The sequence below is a fragment of the Haliotis rubra genome, unplaced genomic scaffold (assembly GCF_003918875.1).
Source record: "Haliotis rubra isolate DU_JTF1 unplaced genomic scaffold, ASM391887v1 Scf1315, whole genome shotgun sequence".
Taxonomy (NCBI): domain Eukaryota; kingdom Metazoa; phylum Mollusca; class Gastropoda; order Lepetellida; family Haliotidae; genus Haliotis; species Haliotis rubra.
The window spans coordinates 178,529-204,316 of NW_025765243.1; the positions used below are offsets into that span (position 1 = coordinate 178,529).

Here is a 25,788-nt window from a genome sequence, read left to right on the forward strand (position 1 = left end):
CGGTCTGTAACAGACAATTCAGTGATCAACAGTATGAGCATCGATCTGCGCAATTGGGATATGATGACATGTGTCAACCAAGTCAGCGAGTCTGATCACCCGATCCTGTTAGTCACCTCTTACGACAAGAATGGGTTACTGAAGATCATTATTCTAACCCGGACCTTCACGGGTATCATATTCTGTGCATCTACCGAACAGCAAAGGACAATCCCTCGTGAGATAGGTTAAGGATACAAAAAATACAAAAAACGAACAAAAACAAAGAACATGTAAACAATTATGAGTCAGATCACTTTCAAAAGTAAAAGTTTTGACAGAAACTGAAAAATATATACCCCCCACAGCCTATCATCACCGTCTTTGGCCTCCCGAAGGATGATTGTTCCACAAGTCAGTGAGAACTTTGACGAGTTCTTGTAAATTCGTTGGATGGACAGGGCAGTATTCCACATGTGTTGAGTAGAGCTGATGTCTGATGACAGCACAGGCCACTCCATGGGACAATGGTATCCTGCTCTGAGTAGGTATTACCGACCGTGGCACGATGAAATCGTTCGTTTTCGTTCAAGTCACAGCACACCCAGATGTTACGGACTGGAGATGACACCTCCCTAAATCATGACTGATCCCCCTATGTTGCTACAATACTATATTATGACATACTTGGTAGATCGGAGTTATACTGTTCTGTCTCTGTTTATGTACATCTGTCCACGTAATCACCAAATGGATTTTTGTGTTCATTGTGAAAATATATTGCTTATTTGCTTTGCGAAATATTCACTATTAAATATATATTCGACATCGATGACATAAGCGTAACTAACATGATTTGTAATTCTAACAGTAAATGTGCATGTGGAACTTTATCTTGTGAAGTAATGTGAATATAAAGCAAATAACAAGGACGCCCTGTCTCACAGCAAAGTAATGCTCTGTCCTGAACGTCGTGTTTGTGTGTCCGCAGCTGAAACTCATGGCATGATGTTGACTTTGTGCGTATTTCATTCGTGAGGGCCTGAAATGTACAGAAGTCAAGGTAATTAAACATACAAATATCACATCAACTGAACATATCACATAAAGTAAACGTATTAAACTCGAACAGAAGGTAAAGCATATGCTTTGGGTTACTACTGTTGAGACATTTAAGAACACAGTTGATCGATGACGATGTAATGCGATTAGAATCATCAAGAGTGTTTTATGGTTTGGTTACCTGGAGGATGTGCCCCAGTGTTCTGGTATGGCGATGCGCTGATGGACTCATAGGTCACAGGGGGAGCCTCTGTCACGCCTTCATAGGTACTTGTGTCTGCTGCAGCTTCCGCTGAAGATAAGATTAATTGCATAATGTATCTCCAAATACAAATTACACCTCAATTCTTTGTACTGGCTCTTCCACAAGCTGACAATACATCCATGTGAAAACATAAGATTAAACAATATGAAGCAAAATGCCCCTACCTTTTGTGTTCTCATAAATCTTCAACTGTGTGTACTGTTGTTTTTCTGATTCCTCCTCCACATTTGAATACTGCGCTGGAACCGTGATGTGATCTGAAACACATTGCACTGGTTTAGTAGTAACAGATCCAGATTTGGTTGTACTATCAACTAGAGGGAAACATCCAGCAACCAGTACATACCTAGAGATGGTTGTAATATCAACTAGAGGGGAACATCCAACACCAAGTACATACCTAGAGATGAATATCCTCTGTTGTCCATGTCCACAGGTTCAGGATGTCTGGAGCGACAAAACAGCATCAGGTCAGGTTTGAAATAAAACAATCGGGAGATAAACATCATAATATAAAAAGTAATATATTTTTTAGTGAACCTGTTGCAAGTTATAGGGGAATTACTACCTAATTTCGTAGTTTTACATGCGATGTTGCATCGAACTATATTGACATATGGATTACCTTTTTTGTGCAGCTCCTGGAAAACAGGAATAGTAAATATGTCATAGAGTGTGAAACACACTTCACAAATATCAACGTGTCACATCATAAACGAAATGGAGAGAGACAAATGCCTTTTCTGTGAATTACTGTGGATGGAAACTATAAAAATACATACGTTGTACTTATACTATGTACCTTTCAGAATGTTTGTAACTCTGTACCCCTTTCGGTACAGCACAATTAGAACAGTCCCTCCAATGAGCAGGGTAAGAAGAAAGGTTCCCACTGTAGCTCCTGCTAATACCCCTGTACTGATACATGAAGCTTCGAGCTTTTGCTGGTCTGGTGGATCTATAATGTAATCAAAACACCATAAAATATGACTGTGAATTGTGTGCATTTATGGTTCAACTGAGCCCTGTGCAATATTCTAGTGACAAGCACAAGCCCCGCACAAGTCATTAGTGTGTGTGCCAAGCTAACACACAACGTTTCCTCGGCGTTTCCGTTTGTACATTGGTAACGTCACGATACAACGTTGTCGCAACATTAGTATGACGTCATTTTATAACGTTATTTCACACCGTTACAGTACCATTACATACATACGTTGTCAAAACGTCGTGTATCGACTGTTACACACTGTTATGATTCATCGTTTCTTAAACGGTGGTGCGACGTACAGTGCCTCTTTTATTCCACTTTGGGATTTCCATCCCATTAACATGCTAAAGTCAAAGAGACGTCATTTCCATTCTTTCTGACAACGTTATTATCACCTGAGGGTGCAACCTTGTGTCACAACGTAATAACACTGTTGCAAACTGACGTTGAGGAAACGTTATGAATTGGGCTCTTCACAAGTATGATAACAACGCTTTTTACAACTTGGTGTCACGACAGAGTTTTCTGTAAAACCCTTAGGATAAAATTAACTTTGGGATTCGGTCTTCACTATTTATCTGTAGATGCTACCCTGGCAAGCGATGGGTCGTAATATAAATGGCACCTGTTAAATTCCAAAGACGAGTACAACGTACAAAGCTCATTTGCAGCTTGGACGTTTGTTGCAATATCTTAGTGACATGGACGTCGGTCTGTAGACATTCGATCAGACCATGCATTGACTTGATAACATACATGAACAGAGTCTGACCACAAGAACCAGCTAGTCACCTTTTACAACAAGCATGGGTCAATGAGGACCAGTCCTTCCCCAGTTCCCCAAGGTGTTCAACGTTGATGGTGCTTATTCATATTTAAGCCCTAATATCTAATGATGAATTGATATCTTCACACGAAAACGTGTCACACTTGTATATTAACTATACTTAGTCTACATAAGTATATTTATTCAGCTATACGACCATTTACCTCCCCTTTGTGAAACAAAAATTGCATCAGCCTACAAGGACTCAGAAATTACTATTTTTCTTTTCTCTGAATATATACCCAAATAAGAAATTGTACATGAAAGGTACCCACATATTTACAAAACACGTTTTCCATAAGATACATAGTGTAACCAGTGAGTGATTCTCATCAAGACATACTTACCACCAACAGTCACAGATTCTACCAATACATATCCATATATGTCCTTCAGATGCAGTTAACAAGTTGTCCATGAGATACATAGTGCAACCAGTGAGTGATGCTCATCAAGACACACTTACCCCCCGCAGTCACAGATTCTACCAATACATATCCATCAGAATTCCCGTAGTGATTTTTAGCGTGTAGTCGGATAATGTAAATCCCTCCAGATATAAGCCCAGTCACTTCCACAACCATCATCTCGCCGGTGTCATCATAGGATTTGTACACAGTCCACGTTCGTGTAGCAAACTGACGATACTCAATGGGAAACATCTGAGGGTGTCCACCATTGAACCCAGGCAGCCACGACAGCCATACCGACGACGTTGTTGCATTATCTAGATCTCTAAACTGTGTAGGTGTCTGAGGTGGCCCTTACAAGACATAAACATATATAAACGTAATTATTGTAATGTAATTCCATTGGTTGAAAAGTTCAAATGAAAACTGAGGACAATTGTTATGGATATACAACTTATTCTTGCTTGACAACGACATTAAAATCTATGTCGATCGAAACGTCACCTATACAGTATAAAGAAGTTGTATATCCACAAAAAAATGTCGTCATACTTCATCTCTGCAACTTCTAGAATGCCAATCAAACAAGTCTAAATGAAGGTAAATGAAAGATAAAATTGAAAAAGGTTGAATCTGGTAAGCTTCAATGGCAAGCTGAAAGCATAACACACCTACAGGCACTACGCTGACTGTGTATGTGACTGGACTCCCCACGCCATTGCCCACTGTCAGACTGTAGTCCCCGAAGTCCTGCTGTTGGAGGTTAGTAAGGTGTACACTGGCAGTGATTGAGATGTCTGAGGCCGGGCTGGAGGAACCAGTGAGGTCCTGGCTGATACTGATGACTCTACTCCAGGTGAATGTAGGAGGGGGATAGGCCAGGACTGACACAGACACAGTCACGTCACCACCCAGTGTAGTGGCGAACTTGAGTTGTTTAGAGTCGTCAAGTCGTGGAGAACCTGGTTACATGCAGAGAATAGTATACAAAAACAATAACAATGAAATCGTTCTTCAGAAGTTGTTATATGAGGTCGTTTTAGTCATTTGCTAGACAGGTGACAATACTTCTACGTTCACATGATCAACAGGCCATAAACCAGATCAAATAAAGACTGGTACCTGAAGCATGTTCTTTGCTCAATTCACTGATAAAAATCATGTCAAAAATGAATAATGACAACCATTACAAGACATCGATGCGTACATTATATCAAGATACATGTATTACATTGAACCAGCAGCTCCACCCTCCGAGTGACAGGTGCCCCGATGTTGTTAGTGGCAGTACAAGAGTAGTTCCCCCTTTGTCTACAGTCTGCTGACTCCAGTCTGTATGTTGCTGTCAGGGAGTTATCTGCCCTTGTCAACTCCTCAGTTCCATTTAGTAACCTGATGACTGACCTTGGGTTACTGTCAATTTGGCATCTCAAAGTCACTGAATATGACTCGTTAACTGTCACTGAGCCACTGTGAGAGTTGCCGTTAAATATGCTTATGTCGGCTGGGTCTGAAAATATGAACCATTGCATCATTGATTTATATTGACCGTAAAATGAATTCAACATTAGTTGAAAGAGGCTAGCAGTTCTGTAGTTATAACATAATTATGTCGTCAGTGTACACATTATACACTCTCACTGAACATCAACACTGATTGTAACACTGTCACCAGTGTAGACTGGAGCACCGGTTCGAATCCCGGGGGTGACACCAAAATTTGTGACCTGGGTCTCATACTGTGTTGTGTCCACATTGCACTCAGTCCACCCAGCTGTTTAAAATGGGGGTATCTGAGATGTACGGATCTATACGGTCGCGCGAAGCGCTTACCAGCGGCTTTAAAAGTTCAATTCCGTCAGGGTAATAATGTATCGCCAGTGAGCAGCATCGCGTTGGGTCCTAGGCGCAAAAATTATTATTATTATTATGTTTTACAGATTAAAGATAGTATGCAGCAGAGAGGGTTCGGGTGATCCTGGCACAGTCAGGCTGGTAAGGCTCATCATCAGCTCAGGACCCTTGCCCTCTCTACACGCAGCCCAGACAGCGAATGGGACTTCTCCCAGGAAACGCTGCCTAGTCGAACCCACCGAGAACTCCGGAGAATATGAAGGCTCCACAACACTGCAGCCTTCTGCATTACCCACAGTGTCAGAAGGGCTGTACTCCCGGTGGAGAACCCAGGCACTCTCCTGATCTGCGCCAAGAGATCAGGAGGTACCAAACCAAGGGCACCGACAACAATGGTGAGCCTGACGACAGTGTACTTGGGATGCAAGCGAGACATTTCAAAGGCGAGGTCCGCATATTTATCATGCTTTTCCTGAATCTTGCCAATGACATTGGTGTCAAAAGGGACAGAAAATTCAATGATATAAATATATTCTTTGGCTTTATCAAAAAGGACAAGATCAGGGTTTTTGGCAGGAATTCTTCTGAGGCTGTATATCGGCCTGTTTGAAAGCATAGTTTCCATGACGCCCTGGACAAGTTCAGGGTCGTACCATGGATGGACCTCGGAGTCAAAGCCACAGGCATGTCGGAGACGGTAGTAAAAGCAGCGAGCCATGCAATCATGTCGTTTAAGATATGCTGTTTGTGCCAAGGAAGGGCTTCCACTGACAAGGTGTTGGACAGTCTCTGTGAATTCATTGCAAAGTCGACATTTCATATTGATATTTTCTTTAAGAATCACATTTAGGCGATTGCGAGTGGGGAGTGACTGGTCCTAAGCAGCAAAAAGGAAGCCCTTAGTTTCACATTTAAGACCAGCCGACTTCAACCAGGCGAAGGAGTCGGTGGGATTGCTATTCTGTTCAACACACTGCATGTACACACGATGCAATGGCTTCTCAGAAAGCTTCTCCACAAAAGACCGACTCTGGGCAGACTTGGTGAAGGACTTCACCTGGTTTACTCCCATCACTGTACCGTCCAGCAGTACATCGCCATCAACAAAATCAACCTCAAATTTCAGATTCTGTCCACGACTTTGGGGCGATTAAAATAGCTGTGGAATTCTTTGCCTTCATCATGAGTCTTCACATGCTTCACCAGAGGATCATCCGATAAATGTATAAGTGCAAAAGTACACAATAAAATTCTATCATAAAGAACCTCCACATTAATCAAACCCTGACCTCCCAAACTGATTGGCATATATAGACGATTAAGAGAGGAATGAGGGTGGTGGGCTCTGTTATCAGACATGATCCTTCTGGCCAGGCGGTCAAGACTCTGGAGGTTTGTCCAGTCAACTACTCCAAAGGAACAGGAGAGAACTGGCACAGCAAAAGTATTGGTGGCTCTGACCTTGTTTCGAGCATGTAGCTCTGGGCTCCATATTTTCTTTTTAAGATAGCTTTAAACTCCGCCCAAAGTTGTCTTGAATCTGGGCGTTGTGGAGCTTGTCTCGAACTTGCATTCCAAGATAGGTGTAGGCCTGATTATTATCATTATACTGAACATCAACACTGACTATAACACTGTCACCAGTGTAGGCTATATACTTACACTGAACATCAACACTGACTGTAACACTGTCACCATTTTAGGCTATATACTTACACTGAACATCAAAACTGACTGTAACACTGTCACTACTCCCGTGTGTATTAGAAGGCTGACATCTGTAGGAGCCTGACTTGGATCTGTCAGCTTGTCCCTGGAGCACGGCTTCACTGCTGAAGACTGTTCCATTGTGTAACCACCTGTAGCTACATCCGGGTCTACAGAGGGCGGAGCACGTGATTGATGGAAGAGCCTGGTGTTCTGTCACATTGTAGGAGGAGGTGGAGGGGGTGAGGGAGATCTGGTAGGGGCCGTCTGGAATGAATGGTAATGTGGCACTGATACTGTGTGTACGATTTATCACCAGATTTGCATATACGTCCACACCTTTACAAAGACACTCATTTAATGATTTAAAAATGACCGTGAAAAGAACTTTGAAAACTATTTTAAAAAGTCTACTCAAATAGAAGCATCAAATGACTGAGTGATTGATCATCTAGTATTTATCAACTTATCTGATGCAATTCGAATACGCATCAGTTTGTGGAAATTAGCTTTTGTGGTTTCTGTGACAAACTCTTTCTTTGCAATTGGGTACATTGCTCAATTGTCCCCCTTTTCCAATTTACCAATATTTTTGGACAATCACAACGGTCCTCAGTGTACTTCAAGTGTATTAATGCTGTTCAAAGTTTCTTGCTCGGTCGATTTCAGAAGTGCGGCACTTACGATGCTTGAGACGTGATGCTGTGTCTCGGCATATAGCAATAGAGGATATATTTCCGTTTCATCTTGGGACATTTTGCCCAAATACACCTCTCGCTTAACACCGTGCATATTTTGAGACTCTATTATCAGTAGCCCACAGTCCTCAGTACTTCTTGAAAGAACTTCCATTATCGGTTTAGAAATTGTCATATTTTCACGCATTGTGTATGTATAATTGTGTAGAAATATTTACATGTTACGATTAGATTAGACATACAAGTGCGGGTAGTCGTTGTGCGTACTCACACTGTGGCTCCATGTTGTACACCTGGCTCCACTCGGATTCCAGACCCCGACTTTCTCTCGCTCTGCATCTGTAGTTGTGACTGTCCCGGGAACTCACTGTGAAAGTGTAGGGAGACCCAGGGGAGGTAACTGAGATGTCAGTGTTGTCACGCTGCCAGGTATAGGTCAAGGTCAGGCCATGGTCAGCTGGGACTGTGGTAGAGTTGGAACTGCAGGTCAAGGTCACTGGCTGGTTGTAGACAGGTGTTGTTGACACTGGTGGACGTCCTGGTGTTGTGGGTTTGCCTTTCAAAATACATGATGTGTTAATTAGGGGCTTGTACATGTGGATTTGTATATGAAATAGAGAAGTGGAAATAAAGAGAGTATACTAGTAAAATGTCCAACCAATTGTGACTTTAGAAGTAACTGGCTATGTCAGCTACAGATGGTTTACTGACGTAATAATGTCGACAGGACCACGTACCAAGTATATCTGTGGCTGGTTAATAAAGAACTGTCCAATAGTGACGGTAGTAGTATAGTCTCAGTCGTCACGAACCCCATTCGGATCCGCGCCGGATGAGAATGCATGAATATGTTAATGTAGGCATGACGTCACAGGTCAGGAAAGGTCAATGAAAAGTGGGTGTTTTCATGCAGTCTTGCAATCTTGTAGAAAACTCTTTATAAGACGTGAATAACAAAAGCAAAGTGTCATGAATAGAGCTATGTATAGCGTGCTGCCCTGAATAGACAGACAGAGAGTACCTGTCAGCCCAGTTTGAATTGAGCGCGCTTGACAACTCACGTGACCCTATATTCAAATAGCCCGCTAGATGGCTTGATCGTGTAACCTGTTTTGATGAATACAGAGTGTGTGTTGAAAGTACATCATACCACAATAGAGACGGGTTGTGTTAACACTGGGTCGGAATGTCCCGTCATGTAAAATGTAGTTAAATAAATTTCATACAGAACGTGTCCTGTACAAGTCTAACACCATGAAAGTAGTGGATAGTTGTTATGTTTAAATGCTATCGACATATTTCATACTAGCTTTTCCGTTCAAATGTAACGTGATGAAAAGTTTTATTTTGACCCATGTAATCTAATATGATGTATACAGTTCTAGTTTTACTTCACAGCATGCTATTTTGAAAATAAATGCTGTGAAACATATCTTTGTCATTATGAAAACTGAGAAGTCATGTAGCAGTGTAACAGCATGAAGCTATGTTTGTTGGGAAAGAGACAGAAGCAATAGAGCAGACATGTAGAGGCGAACAACGTGTTTCATGTTTACAACAGTCACCCTTAATTCGAAGAGAGAACATATTTTAACATGGAAGTTTTAAACGCGAGGAAAATGTTTCATTGGAAAAATATGCCGAAGCAGGTTTATTCATAGCTAGTGTGTAGCAGATAGACTAAGCGACTGACAGGCCATAACAATGTCAACATACCGGCCTATCAATGTCAACATACCGGCCTCGCCTACCGGTGAAGCTTCCCATTCATAAACTGTGTGACCAGTGTACCGTATTTCTTATATGTTAGGGAAGTTGTTTTAAAAGGACTTATTTCAGAGGGGTCATTGGTATTCCCCTCATTAAACCTTTGTTTTGTTGTGTTTGTGTGTATTAAATGTAACCAGTATTTAATGCATTTGAATTCTCATGCATACACTATCTCGGATCCGGCGCGGATCCGGATGGGGTTCGTGACGACTGAGACTATAGTACTGACGGTCAGTAGTTGTGGGTTTGGAGCTTGTACAACGTTTTACATAGGTTACATTTGCCGCTACGCATTGCATTTCGGTGTCGCTGGCACATTTCTGGCCCTTATAGCCGAGGAACGTTTCATTTCCATTACACCATTACTTGTCACTGCGCACACAAGACAAGTTCTCGAAGGGCGGTTTCCCAAAGGTCTCACGAGTAAGTTCAAATACATCAACAGAGGTTTTGTGTTTATCAATAGTTCGCTGCTACGGACTTGTATTGCTTGTGTAAGATCTATATATGTTACAGTGAATATGTCAAGTCAGTAATTTGGTAAAATCACATATTTAAGAGACAAGATGCAGAAGGAAGTAAACAGGAAGTACGCCAACATCACCCTCGAAGCGCTGACCATCTATAACACAATTCGCTGGGTTGGATCAACAAGTCAAGTTTATTACAGCAGTATCATCAGTATACATCTCTAAAGACAGGGCAGGGCAGGGCTGGGTCGGTCCTGGAGACAGTTCATCAGGCTTGGGCGTGGTTGGGCAAGCTGCTACAGGCTTCACTCTAGGTTCCTTTGGCTCTCTCTCTCTCCATGAGTCCCGTTTGCACATCTGCTGCCAGTCTGCCTTGGGTATCTCGGCCAGACCCTTATTAAGCTATTCAAATTAATTAGGATGTCAGGTGTCATCCCCAGACAGGTAGCCAAGACCTATTGGGGTGGTCAGTTGGCTTTAGGCCATAAGTCAGGCTTACATGGCTTATCGGCTTTGGCCATGTCAGATGTGGCTGACCAGAGCAGTGTGTTGATGGATGTCACTGGGGCGACAGCCATGTCTTTGGCCACCTGACACACCATAGCGTTATATTCGCCCCTCTGTTGAACAGAAATGTTCATCTGAAAATTTCTTTGTGGGTGCCCAACCCTTCTTCATAGAATTACATAATATAAACATTCATATTATACATCGTATACTTCCATTCACATAGTAATGACATTATTCACAATATATAGTTGATATACAGGTCACATATTTTACACTGATGGTCTTTAGCTGCCCTGATGCAATTAGCTGTGGTTGCAACGGTTGAATCTACCGTTTACTTCAGGGACAGTTTTCATTCATGTTTACAGTCCGTCTGGGCTGTTATCAGTTCCAGGTATCCTGGTGTGCACTTCCAGGGTACCTAACACAACACACAAGTCGTCGACAAGTCGTTGTACTATCACATCACATGGCCGTCAGTCCAGGCGCCTACTGCATCCTTGATCCCGTCTAGTCATCACTCGTCGGCTTGATTGTAGGATATATTCTCCTAATCAGGGGTGCAGGGTCCTCTTGGGCTGGATCTGGACGTGGAGTCGTCAGTGGTGCCGAGGGAATAGCTCGGTCAGCGGAAACTTCGCCTTCGGTATCTACCGTCACCAGTTCAAACTCAGGGTGATGAACCATGATATTCCTCATATGTCTCCTGCGATGGGCCAACCAGGGTTTGGCAATCTTGGCATATATTATTATCCCTAATACTAAACATGTCAGCAGTAGAATTGTCCCTACCAAATATTTCCAGTTAAATCCTTTTGACTCTACTTCTATGGTTTTCATATCGTTCAGTTCCGAAATCAAATGATGCATTGGTATACTTTTCAACCCTTTTAGCTTGGTTGGTAATTTAGTAGTGTTGAATCCCCCAATTACACGATATAATGGTTTCCATAGTAACATCCTAGATACATTTGGAGTGTTTGTTATTTGAACAAAATTATCGTTAAACTTAGGGTGACTCTCATTATGATAGTAGGGCGATAGGACGAGATAATCATTTGATGCTGAACAGGATGTATTTAGTCTTAACACGTCAAATGGAGGGGGATACTATTACTGTGGGCGGGCGTACTGACGCATGTTCACACACGACCGTGAACTCTAGGCGGCGGTTAGTTGTGACTACCCACTGTCCTGAGGTTAAATATTCGGCCACCGGTAAGATAAACTCAGGTTCCACTTCGGCCTTACACAGTCTTTCTACTTTAGCTGGGTCTTTCATAAACAAAGCAATTACACACAGTTGACTTAAATTGATAGGGTAAATAGGACTTTGAATATGACAATAACTTGTCAGAGGGTGAGTACAAGCCTGGAGTTCAGAGATTTTCAATAGTGCATATTTAGTTCGTGCTACATCTACCGCTATCACGTCAGTTTCCAATTGATATTTTGCAACTATATCATGGATCTGCTTATCATCGAGATTTTGGTGCTTGGATGTCATGGGTAATGGTAAATTATGAGCCCGGTAGATTTCTAATTTTCCCCCCACTATCCAGAAGTGGAATAGGTACAATTATTAAGATTTTTCCTCCTTCTACAACAGTGTTACAGGTAAGGGTTTTATAGAATTTCCATAGATCTCTGTCTGGATCTCCCGCTAATTGAAACTTCGGGGGTAAGTGATTCTTAATCTCCTTTAGTAGCATAAATAGATTTGGAGGGGTGATTGTACTGGGCGATAGTCGTCCCAGGGCTAACATATTCAGCTGTAACTGAAGGTGTTCTATGTATGACAGTAATGTTTGTAGCATGCCCCTGATTTCTTCTATTACTAAACTAATCTGAAGATAAACTTTAGTGGACCACTCTAGCCTTATTATTCTGTTGGTAATGCTAGAGGTAACATTGGCTATTTTGTGTTCTACTTCATCAAGTACATCTAAAATACCATTAATCGTGTGCCTATTTTCAGATATTTGCACTCGAGACGTATTAAGTAGAGATAAACTTTCCTTCACTACATGCATCAACCCGGCTTGGTTCGAGGCTAGACTACGTATGTTTTGTCTTATGGAGCGAAGGTCACCTTCAGATACTGTGCCAAAGAGAAAACTTAGCGCACTTCCAATAAAAGGCAAAAGGGAACGTTTGTGTCGAGGTTGCAACCTTCCATAGTCCTCAAAGCTATCACTTAAGTTAATTAGGGTTGTGTTTAAACTTTCAACTTCATCATGGAGTTTAATGTACATTCCCACAATTCCCGTTAGTCGTTCTGAGTGATAACGATTTAACAGACTTTTTATATTGAAGCCGACTTGCTCAATATTAGCTTTACACTTTGTAATGAACTGCTTATACGGGCTTAGATCAAGATCGGGTCACGGCACCAATTCGCAAGAAGCTCCCGTCCTTGTATAACACAATTCGCTGGGTTGGATCAACAAGTCAAGTTTATTACAGCAGTATCATCAGTATACATCTCTAAAGACAGGGCAGGGCAGGGCTGGGTCGGTCCAGGAGACAGTTCATCAGGCTTGGGCGTGGTTGGGCAAGCTGCTACAGGCTTCACTCTAGGTTCCTTTGGCTCTCTCTCTCTCCATGAGTCCCGTTTGCACATCTGCTGCCAGTCTGCCTTGGGTATCTCGGCCAGACCCTTATATATCTGTGCCCTGTCCGACCGGCGACCCTACTTCTAAGCTATTCAAATTAATTAGGATGTCAGGTGTCATCCCCAGACAGGTAGCCAAGACCTATTGGGGTGGTCAGTTGGCTTTAGGCCATAAGTCAGGCTTACATGGCTTATCGGCTTTGGCCATGTCAGATGTGGCTGACCAGAGCAGTGTGTTGATGGATGTCACTGGGGCGACAGCCATGTCTTTGGCCACCTGACACACCATAGTGTTATACATCTTCATCTTGATCGGTATACAATGCATGTCTAAAGGTCAATTCAAATGGATTATGCATTATCAGGATTATCTCACTAAGTTTTGTGTACTCAGACCTCTAACGTCAGAGCGAGCAACAGAAGTGGCTTACCAGTTGTTATATATTATTCTGTTCATTGGGGCACCTGCTATGCTACAAAGTGACAATAGATCGGAGTTCACAGCCACGATCATGATCATTGTCTCATAATAAAGATTATTAGTCATTTAGCCATTGAAAGACAAGTGCAGCCTTCATAGTAGTGACAACTGTTGTCCTCAGTGCGACTTATGTCTGTAATTGGCGAACTACATTTATCTTCTGCTCCCTACTTGACGTAAACGTAAAGTAAAATTGGCAAAAACATCTGTTTTAGTAGTAAACAAATCCCGGAAATATTGTTTAGAAACTTGTTTGCATGCTCAGTGTCGAATATATAAATAAATATAAAGGTTCCAAATCATACTGAAAAACATGTTATGTATATTTACAGTCAATACAGTTAGAGGGGTGTCATTGATACCTAAGCTAGTTTGTACCCTGACGTCCCATGTTGTATTTGCGGGGTGATAACTTCCAAAATACAGCCCGAAATTTCACGTGGAGTGACGCCGTTATGTATTTTCACTGGAAATTTCACGAAGAAACGATAAGTTGACATCTTAAATGATAACCTTCCAACGGCCTGAACACTATATGAAGATAATTGGATTTTTCACGATGATGACGACCCAAAACACACTGCAGGCGGCACATGACAGTGGTTGTCGGACGAAAATGTCCAAGTTTAAGACTGGCCCAGCTACAGCCCAAATCTTAACCCTATTGAGAATGTGTGGGGACTAATGACGGACGGAATACACCAAAGAAGACTTAAATACATCAGGAAAGAATAGGGTCGAATATTGGTATAGGCTGTCCCTCGATTTCTTACAAACTTTGATCGGTAGTGTACCTAGACGCATTCAGTCGTGTATTGCACGACAAGGATGTCTCACCAAGTACTGAAAGACACTTAGACTATAAGAGAATCATATCTCAACATATTTCTTTAAGGAAAACTTCTATAGTGTATATAAATGTATTACATATATATCCCAAAACGACTTTCTCAATAATTTCTGGGAATACTATAATTCTCGTACTCCTCTGACTTTTGTTTAAACCACGAGTGGGTGTTATCGCTGATATAGTGTGCTGGCGATTCGGGGCCTCACTCTTGGAGCGTGAGTACGAATCCCAACAAAAACTAGAATCGGTACTCTCTGTACTTTACTAAGGAAGCGTAATCCCAAGAGTAACTTATGCTAAGAATTGTGACGTATCTAGATGGCGACGTACAGAGTGTCTGTTGTTTTTTTACACTACGCCCGTCGTGTTCTGATCGCCAAACGGTAACCTCACAAGAAAAAAAATAATCAAAACTTACAGCATCATAATTTTAGTCTAATTTCTGTTTGATGTAATCTCATGTAATCCCCAGGAAATTAGCAGTACCCGCTATTTTGCCTTCATTCACTCACCTGTCACCAGCAAAGTGTTTGAGAGTCATTGTCAGGTTGCTGAGACTTACTGCCTGATGCAATGTAAGGGGAACAACCCCCTCTAAGCTTAGTACATTGACTTTAATTGTAAAATGGTCAAAGGGAGACCACTCTTGTAGTCTTATATGCCAAACCTTGGTCACATTTTCAACCTTTTATTAAATAATACATGCCAGACAACTTGGGCTTGCGTTGCATTGTTTGTTTCCCTAGAGTTATTGCGTTCTTGAAAACACATTATATTTCACTAAAGAATGCATAATGGTTAAATGATGACTGTACAGGATGATAAAATGAGACAGGACTGCGTCTGTTGATTCTTTTCTATGTTGGCGCTGTGTTCTTAAAGAGATGGAGGTTTCATAAAGTCATAAGCGAAACAGCAGGGCTGGAATGATGTAGATCGTACACTGCAGCACACAGGAACATTGTCAGTAGATAACTGATGATAAGACATGAGCTTATATATTAAAATAAAACAACGATATTGAGACGGTATTTGATATGGTCTTCATAAGTAACAGACACATTCAATTCATTCTGTTGTATGTTTCTCTCTGTATTTTTTTCCATGGCACACCGATTAGCATTATTTTACTTGGCGTTGGCTTCGTCCAGTAACTAGGTCCTTTTAATCACAAGATTGCCAAGAAAGACAATGTTTCCTAACATAACACATCACCCCTGAATCACTAGATTCAATGGGGCAGGGGTGGTCCAGTCGCAGCAGTTAGATCAACCTTCATTAGGATTACGTCACGCCCAAGACCCGGGTTCGATTTCCCACATGGGTGCTATGTGTGAAGCCCATTTCGTCTGTCACCCGCAGTGATACTGTTGGAATATTGCACAAAGCGGCGTAAAACCATACTCACTCACTCACTCACTCATTCGGATTATGTGTTTGTTAGCACTTCACCAATGTCCTCGTGACTTTCAATTAAAAGGTAAAACCCTTGACATTTCCCCCCGCCTTTATAGTGTTCTCTCCCTCACTACAATCTGTTTCCATCAACGGGAGAGCCTGTGTTGGAGATCGGGTGCTCTACTGTTTGGTCTTAACGATGTGTGACCATTTCTCTATTTCAGGGGTTCTGTACCGTCTGTGATTACGAAATTCGTAATATTCTAGTTGTAACAATACCATATCAGTTAAAGCACTGGTGCCTTCCACACGCGCGTTACAAACGTTCATAACGGTTCATATCACAGGAGAGGAAGTATACCGTTATTTTTTTACATGAAGTTCATGCTTTCATGATCAGGACAGGCTTTTGCATAATGTCACGTGGTGTAAGGTTGCTATAATTGTATTTATATTTAAAAGAGGATTTAGGAATTTTCTATGCAGTACCCATGTTATTTGGTCGCAAATGTAAACTGTTCAACGAAACTAACCTATTTTGCTCTCGCACATGTACCTTGTCGCCAGTGTAGACGTTCATGTTAATGGATATCTTAAAACATGGACAAGTGGCGATACGGACAATACAGATTAGATAATCAATGAAATCAACAGACGTCCTATTACACTCGCTGTTTAATGAACTTTTTTGAAACTTTGATAGGTGTGATAATGATGCACAACACATAGCTGAGACATAATACTATTTTCACGGGAGTATGTATGTGGAATATACACAGTTGTATTATAGGCATGAGATTATGGTATTTGCCACAATAAGAGATAAACCATTAATATTATTAATAACAGGTGATTGAGAGGGGAGAAGGAAGTGGGGGTACGAAATAGAGGTGGGGGAGAGTGATAGATGGTCAGGTTGTGGGTTATTGACCAATAGAAAAAATGGAAAAGGGTGTTGGTTGTGACGTAGGAACCCAGGTTTAAGCGGAAGCAAAGCTCAGAGACGGGAGTCAGGTGCGGGCCTTCTCTTGCTGTTGGTCACTAGGAATCGTCTCAGAAATTATCTTGAAGCACCAGCATTTGGCTTAAGACTGAAGCTTTGCGGCTGAAGTCTAATAGAGTGACCATAGAGTAGGTTGACCAACTACACAGTGTTAATAAAAACTATTGAACGAAGATCATCGTCTTGTGTTTGCTGGATGGACTACGGTAAAGTTCCAAGGGCCCCCGGGTACTGACACTGTACCTCTCGCACATCCGTTATCGTCAGGACCGAAGTACGGGGGTATACCGTAGTCCAGGTAACGACACACCATCCCAGGTGCGGGATACTGACAGGTAAATTCCATCTACCTGCCAGGTAAAGGTGCTAGTCGGAACGCCTTGGAAAGGGTAAAATGGCACTTTGAGGGTTTCAGTCGCAAATTTGCCATGCGGAGTTTGGCAAAGACTGCCTCTAGATGGGTCAAGTGGTCTTCAAACGTTTTTGAGTAAATGAGGAGGTCATCCAAATAGCTAAGGACAGATCTCCAGGACATGGAGGAGAACAATGAGGATATGATGAAGGAGAAACAGCGTGAGCGTTGACAAGGCCAAAGGGCATGACCTTAAATTGGTATGCTCCTTCACCCTGGACGATGAAGGCTGTCTTTTCCTTGCTGCCCTCGGCCATGGGAACTTGGTGATATCCAGAAATAAGATCCAGGCTGGTGTAATAACATGCTTGACTGGTGCCTAGGGACATCAACGACTGGTCAATATTCACGAGAGGCCAATGTTCGAGGGTCGAAATCTTATTCAAACGGTGGAAGTCCACGCAAAAGCGTGTAGTAAGGTCACGATTCTTGACAAGTAGCACTGGGGCAGCCCACGGAGAGAAGGATGGTTCAATGATATCTTTGTCCAACATTTGTTGTAAATGTTTACTAAGTTCTTCACCTTGATTAGGGTCGACAGGGTAGGGCCGTTGACGCAGCGGCTTGTGTGATCCAGTGTCAATAAAACATTCAAAGAGGTGAGTACGTCCAAGCTCTGTGATGTCCTTTGCGAACACATCCCTATGGCAGCCAAGCAGTAACACAAGTGCGTCCTGTTCCGTGGACGTGAGGTTAGCTTGAGTTAAATCGATGGCTAAGTCTGCAGCCCGGCGACGATAGCCATCCCGTGTAGCCAGGTCCTCTTGTAGTAGCCGATCCAGTGTTGAGGGGTGATGTCCGGGGGCAGGTGACACCGGCGGTGACAGGGCGTCCTTGGGGACAGGAGACTTGGTGACGTCTGGTCTTGGGGACAGGCCCTCGGGAGTGACAGAGGGCTTCAGTACATTTGACCACGGTGGCGTACCATCACTGGGGACATACGGCTTGAGGACATCTGACCTTGGTGACATCACATCATGGGTGACAGCAGGCTTGAATATAATGAGACTTGGTGACAGGTGATCACTGGGGACAGATGGTTGGAGTACAGTTGACCTTGGTGACAGGTCATCCGGGGAGACAGAGGGTTGGAGTACAGTTGACCTTTGAGACAGGTCATCCGGGGTGACAGAGGGTTTGAAGACACTTGACCTTGGTAACAGGTCATCACTGGGGGCAGAGGGTTGGAGTACAGTTGACCTTGGTGACATGTCATCACTGGGGACAGAGGGTTGGAGTACAGTTGACCTTGGTGACAGGTCATCACTGGGGACAGAGGGTTGGAGTACAGTTGACCTTGGTAAGAGGTCATCGCTGGGGACAGAGGGTTGGAGTACAGTTGACCTTGGTGACAGGTCATCACTGGGGACAGAGGGTTGGAGTACAGTTGACCTTGGTGACAGGTCATCACTGGGGACAGATGGTTGGAGTACAGTTGACCTTGGTAACAGGTCATCGCTGGGGACAGAGGGTTGGAGTACAGTTGACCTTGGTGACAGGTCATCACTGGGGACAGAGGGTTGGAGTACAGTTGACCTTGGTGACAGGTCATCACTGGGGACAGAGGGTTGGAGTACAGTTAACCTTGGTGACAGGTCATCACTGGGGACAGAGGGTTGGAGTACAGTTGACTTTGGTGACAGGTCATCAGGGGTGACAGAGGGTTGGAGTACAGTTGTCCTTGGTAACAGGTCATCGCTGGGGACAGAGGGTTGGAGTACAGTTGATCTTGGTGACAGGTCATCAGGGGGGACAGATGGTTGGAGTACAGTTGACCTTGGTGACAGGTTATCACTGGGGACAGATGGTTGGAGTACAGTTGACCTTGGTGACAGGTCATCACTGGGGACAGAGGGTTGGAGTACAGTTAACCTTGGTGACAGGTCATCACTGGGGACAGAGGGTTGGAGTACAGTTGACTTTGATGACAGGTCATCAGGGGTGACAGAGGGTTTGAAGACACTTGACCTTGGTGACAGGTCATCACTGGGGACAGATGGTTGGAGTACAGTTGACTTTGGTGACAGGTCATCAGGGGTGACAGAGGGTTGGAGTACAGATGACCTTGGTGACAGGTCATCACTGGGGACAGAGGGTTGGAGTACAGTTGACTTTGGTGACAGGTCATCAGGGGTGACAGAGGGTTGGAGTACAGATGACCTTGGTGACAGGTCATCACTGGGGACAGAACGTTGGAGTACATGTGACCTTGGTGACAGGTTATCACTGGGGACAGATTGTTGAGTACAGTTGACCTTGGTGACAGGTTATCACTGGGGACAGATTGTTGAGTACAGTTGACCTTGGTGACAGGTCATCACTGGGGACAGATGGTTGGAGTACAGTTAACCTTGGTGACAGGTCATCACTGGGGACAGAGGGTTGGAGTACAGTTGACCTTGGTGACAGGTCATCAGGGGGGACAGAGGGTTGGAGTACAGTTGTCCTTGGTAACAGGTCATCACTGGGGACAGATGGTTGGAGTACAGTTGAGCTTGGTGACAGGTCATCAGGGGGGACAGATGGTTGGAGTACAGTTGACCTTGGTGACAGGTCATCACTGGGGACAGAGGGTTGGAGTACAGTTGACCTTGGTGACAGGTCATCACTGGGGACAGAGGGTTGGAGTACAGTTGACCTTGGTGACAGGTCATTTCTGGGGACAGAGGGTTGGAGTACAGTTGACCTTGGTGACAGGTCATCACTGGGGACAGAGGGTTGGAGTACAGTTGACCTTGGTGACAGGTCATCACTGGGGACAGAGGGTTGGAGTACAGGTGACCTTGGTGACAGTTCATCAGGGGGGACAGAGGGTTGGAGTACAGTTGACTTTGGTGACAGGTCATCACTGGGGACAGAGGGTTGGAGTTCAGTTGACCTTGGTGACAGGTCATCACTGGGGACAGAGGGTTGGAGTACAGTTGACTTTGGTGACAGGTCATCGGGGTGACAGAGGGTTTGAAGACACTTGACCTTGGTGACAGGTCATCACTGGGGGCAGATGATTCGAGTACAGATAGACCTTGGGTAGGAACTTTGACACCCAGGGGTGAGTCAAGTGGGGATGCTGGGCCAACAAACAACCCCCCCCCCCAAAAAAAACAAACAAACAACAAAACAACCTACCCAACCGCGTCGTCAAGGGAAGTCAAAAGGCATAACGTTATAATATTATTATTGACTTTTTAGCCATCCACATGTACTCCGTCCAGTTCCTTTACATTGTTATTGTTAGATATAGAAGAGTTGTATTAAACCGTATTGAATGTATTAACCATATTTATATATATATTTACTCACCATTGTACCAATTGTAGTGACATTGTTAAAAAAAATAATAATAATAGTTTATGCTCAATGTTGTACCCTATATCTGTATTTGTATGGCTGCAGTTAATCAACCCAATGGTCACAACAAGAACAAGGAAGAATACGAAATTTAAAGGATATCAAAAACAAGCAGCTTGGGTCTCGACGTCACAGTCCTATAGAGTGTGGGGACACACTCTTCGTTAGAGGGGGCGTATTATAGGCATGAGATTATGGTATTTGCCACAATAAGAGATATACCATTAATATTATTAATAACAGGTGATTAAGAGGGGAGAAGATACAAATTATGAGAGGATTTAATAATATATTCAAGATATGAAGTGATTAATAACGTTGTAAGGCAGAAGTCAGTAACGTAGGTAATGAAGATGAAAGTAGGTGTCGTTGGAGCTGATGAGGGCAGGGTGAGGTGACTCATAGTTAGATAGGTAAAAACTACTATATTATCAAGATGGAGCGACGTGGCCGGGGACCTGGCTGCCAGTTCTTGGTACTCTACGAGCCATATATGGCTAGGGGAGAGAGACTCTGAGATTCCTGGAATCCACCTCACGGTCGTACAAATATGGTAGTAGGGGTACGAAATAGAGGTGGGGGAGAGTGATAGATGGTCAGGTTGTGGGTTATTGACCAATAGAATAAATGGAAAAGGGTGTTGGTTGTGACGTAGGAACCCAGGTTTAAGCGGAAGCAAAGCTCAGAGACGGGAGTCAGGTGCGGGCCTTCTCTTGCTGTTGGTCACTAGGAATCGTCTCAGAAATTATCTTGAAGCACCAGCATTTGGCTTAAGACTGAAGCTTTGCGGCTGAAGTCTAATAGAGTGACCATAGAGTAGGTTGACCAACTACACAGTGTTAATAAAAACTATTGAACGAAGATCATCGTCTTGTGTTTGCTGGATGGACTACGGTAAAGTTCCAAGGGCCCCCGGGTACTGACACTGTACCTTTCGCACATCCCTTATCGTCAGGGGTATACCGTAGTCCAGGTAACGATGCACCATCCCAGGTGCGGGATACTGACAGGTAAATTCCATCTACCTGCCAGGTAAAGGTGCTAGTCGGAACGCCTTGGAAAGTAGGGCTTCAACGAGTCAATTTTCTTGGTCTCGAGTACTCGAGGGGAGAGACTCGACTCGGACCCGAGTACTCGAAATTCATACCTTTCAAGCAAACAATAACGCAACCGGCATCACGTGTTCCGGTCACAAAGTGAACACTTACATCATTCCGACTATATCGTCGTGTGACTAAAATTTCCCGTTGGTCAGAATCAGTATTTGTATGTTTACGTGCCAAATGTTGTTGTTTTTCATCGTACTGGTTGTACTGCCTGAATAACGCAGTGATATACCGCACATGTGGCATTTGGTTATTTTTCTCTTTTCACTGTCCAGATCAAGATACGCCCATACATTTGATTTTGTATCGTACGTTCTCCATGTCTATTAAGATAGTTACCTAATCATTTTAAGAAGTGAAATCTCACACGATGCATAATATTTACTCTCATCTGCAGACTTGTAACAACTAATACCATACAGCCACACCTTATGAGGGGTAAACTATTTAATCTAGGCGTTAATAAAAACATTATCATTTGGGTTAAAGAATTCAGGGTACATAGAACTCAGTATGTCAGTGTCAATTGCTATCAATCTACTTTTCTCTCAACGTCTACTGGAGCTCCACAGGGCTGTGTTCCTTCATCCGTACGTTTCGTTTTGTATACCAATGATTGTTACTTGTCAATGAATGACTTGTTTACTGTGAAATTCGCAGATGACGCCACTGTCACTGGCCTAATTTCCCATTCTGAACATTATTATCGTCAAGGCATTGGCAAAACCGTTTATAGATTATCAAATCTTTATTCAAAATGTGTTGAGTTACAATTTTCTATGTTGGTATGGGGGTCTGTCTGATCGCAACAATTTTTTTTTTCAAAATTGTTAATACTGCCAGCAAAATTGCTTGAGTGTCTTTCGAGTATATTCCCTTTATATATGAGCCCCAGATTGTCAAAACGCAACTAAAATTAGATTTGATAGTTAACACATTTTATCTCAGCATTTTGAACTACTTCTTTCTGGACGCTGCTGTCGATTACCTTCCCTCAGAACAGAGCTCGACAGTCTTTCATACAATCAAGTATTCGTGAATGCAACAAATATTTTGAATTGTCATTATGTGATTACAACTAGAATCATTCAGCCTCTTTACCTTTATGGTTAATTGAATTATGTCATGTCAGTTTAATCGTGTAAATAGCTTTCGTTCTGTGCATGTAATTATTGTGTATATTTTTGTGACTTGTGTACATATTCATTTTGAGACAGTTTGGATGTATAAGATTTCCTTCGGGATAATACAGTTATATCTTATCTAATATCAAACGTTAACGGCCGCTCATGCTTTGCATATGGCAGACAGGTTATCTCTCAACGTAACCCAATAATTCGAGTTATCTCCCCTTTTCGAGACCTTGAGTCCCAGCAAATGGACTCGAGTCCAGCTAAACCCGACTCGTCCTCGAGTACTCGAGTACCCATGGAAGCCCTAATACACAGGAATGAACCATGTTCATCCTACACTAAACAACAGTTAATAAAGCAGCCACTCACCCAGCACAATAAGTTTCTGTCCACAGTTCTGTATCACAATAGCAGACCCTCCAGCCCCACACGTGTATGTCCCTGCATCTGATGTCTGGATGTTGCTGAGGGTGAAGGTGACATTCCTGGCTGTTATGTTCCCCCGGTATTCCAGTCTATCTCCGTAGTTGCCAAAGCCGAGGAATATCCCAGAAGCTGTCATTGTGAACACAGCGACACCAGCAGGACTGAGAGCAAAGAAACTACTCCCTGTCCCCAGACCTCCCTGTGGAATCTCCCAGCTGAACCTGGCTGTGTCAGACACTGCAGACAACACTGGACTGGCACTGGGTGCACCTGATACAACACCTGGATAGAGAAGTAACTTACGGGGTGGCATAAAAAAGGTAGAATGACTAAAACGATATTCAATGTGTATCAGGTCAATGAGGTCTCAAATGCGAACAAAGAACATAAATAAGTTAAACAAAAACACATAAGACAGATATGAAAGACGTACCTGCAGCCACACAAAAAATAGCAGCCGAAAATATCTTGACCATGCCGGTTGTCTGCCACCTCAGTGAGATCTGGAAAGAAGTTTCATCGTTTATCATGACTACATTGTATAGTAGTTATTTGTATACATGTAGCAGGCAACTGTCAATTATTTAGGTTCATGTATACCTGTTAACACTGCATGTATGTATATATGCATGTGCGTGCGTTCATTCATGCATACAGAGTATATAGTGTCACATATATAAAGGAACTCAGACAATAAGGACACAACCCCAATTGTTAATCTTCAAACAGTTTTGCAGCGTCAGGATGATGCAGAAACTATCATATAATGTTGTGCGTTGCTCCATATTAGGCAGCGAAATGTATATGACTTATGTTTATTGTTATTCAAATGGTACTGGGTTTTATTGCCTATTTCATACTGACGAGAAGTCCAAAGATGTCCTGTGTTCATATAACTAGTTCGAAATGTGCATATTTACAACAAAGCTCATACAAAACGGTGTATGGACCAAGGGACGCTACTCTACTTAGCGGCTGCCTCACACACGAATCGTAAACAGACTTTGTTGTACACGAACTGTACACAAACTGTACATAACTCGTTAAGATATTGCATTTAATTAACGCTATGTCAGCAATGCATTATGCTATTGACACTTATGTATAGCTACAGAGTTATGTAATTAAGGGGTTTCGATCCATCAGTGTTCTGTTATATTATGCAGACAAGTTTCAAACAGACACGGTTGTATTTCAGCATACTGATATAAGAATATGGACCACTCAAACCAATAAGGTGTTACGGTTCACAATAGATATTTTGTACATACCAGCTGAGACTTCGACGTGTCCAGGGTATTATTGTCCTGTCTGACTGGGTAACGTAACACGGAAGTAGAGTACCTGTGTACATGTACATCGCCCATGTCAAACTAGTTCGGCTGTGTCTAAATATAGTTCAGTATATCGCTTCCGTCTCAAACATATATACACCTGCAGCGGTCGTGAGATAATAACAAATCGTAGTCCATTCATGTATAGATACGTGCCAATTAATGACTCTTATGATACTTTTTTCAAGCAAGGCCAACCTGTTCAGAGAGAAAAGGAGCTTCATATCTATCGTTTTAATCATAAAAAAGACTATTGTAATCGAATCTTTCTGTTTTATTTTGGAGATTGGATTGGATATGAGTTCTACTTTTCAAACAAGTTTAATGAAATCTTGACTAAGTCACTCTTAGAGTAGCTTTGTCAACCTTTATGTCAGTTTAGAGACTTAACCACCAGCAAATAGATCTGTACACAGCCAGTAATATCATTATAGGCGGATAATTGTAACATTGTTGAATACAGTAATCATTTTGATTTCTAGACACTATGATTCAGAAATAATTGACAATACACGTATAACATCTAAGATGGGCATTTTAGAATCACATCACTTGCCTGAAAACGACATTAGAATCGATGCCGAAACGTCGCTTTAAAAAGGTTGTAAATCAATCATTCTCAATACACGTTCACTAAATGGAAGTATGATGAAGTAGATAGTTTTATTTATTTGAGTCCTGTATTATACAAATAATACACTAACAAAAAATATAACTGTGCCTCATATAAAGTTTAGTAACAAATATTTATTCCGAAATTGAATGCTGTATAACTTTTTACACATTCATGAAATTACCTCCTCCGCTTTAAGGTCGTGATTTGCAAGTAAAGATGCGGGTAAGATTTGGTCTTCAGCAACCCATGCTTGTGCGGAAACGAGGTCGGAAGTCAGGTTCGCTGACTTGGTTGACATATGTCATTGTATCGCAGTTGCGTAGACCAATGCTCATGGCGGTGAACACTGGATTGCTTGGTTTACACTCGGTTATTTACAGACCGCCGCCATATCGCTGGAAGATTGGTGAGTGAGGCGTTAAACAACAAATAAACAAACTGTTACAATGTCATTGTCCATTGTATGTAAAGCAAACACGTTCAAAGTGAAACCCTTTGTCATCTCAACACGTGTTTTGATCTAAA

The 25,788-nt window shown here is 42.6% G+C and overlaps 1 protein-coding gene across 1 annotated transcript; it reads right to left on the minus strand.

Annotated features, from left to right (window-relative positions):
- Positions 1 to 75: 75 nt before the first annotated feature.
- On the minus strand, positions 76 to 24,710 carry LOC124267483 (protein turtle homolog B-like). Its single transcript, XM_046702398.1, has 14 exons — positions 24,585 to 24,710; positions 23,747 to 23,816; positions 23,257 to 23,595; positions 8,064 to 8,348; positions 7,104 to 7,361; positions 4,765 to 5,043; positions 4,205 to 4,495; positions 3,590 to 3,886; positions 2,109 to 2,264; positions 1,932 to 1,947; positions 1,707 to 1,753; positions 1,471 to 1,563; positions 1,223 to 1,333; positions 76 to 1,021 (listed from the first exon to the last, which is right to left on the minus strand). The coding sequence occupies exons 1-14, from the start codon at positions 24,678 to 24,680 to the stop codon at positions 1,008 to 1,010; spliced, it is 2,352 nt and encodes a 783-aa protein (XP_046558354.1). The 5' UTR covers positions 24,681 to 24,710; the 3' UTR covers positions 76 to 1,007.
- Positions 24,711 to 25,788: the final 1,078 nt, after the last annotated feature.

Bases quoted from the DNA above. Each gene is read 5' to 3' on its own strand.
- LOC124267483 (XM_046702398.1), bottom strand. From the start codon at position 24,680: ATGGGCGATGTACATGTACACAGGTACTCTACTTCCGTGTTACGTTAC. The intron at 8,349-23,256 runs GTGAGTGGCTGC...GTATTTTGAAAG, and splicing joins ACAGAAACTTATTGTGCTGG to GCAAACCCACAACACCAGGA. The intron at 1,334-1,470 runs GTAGGGGCATTT...TCTTATCTTCAG, and splicing joins GATTTATGAGAACACAAAAG to CGGAAGCTGCAGCAGACACA.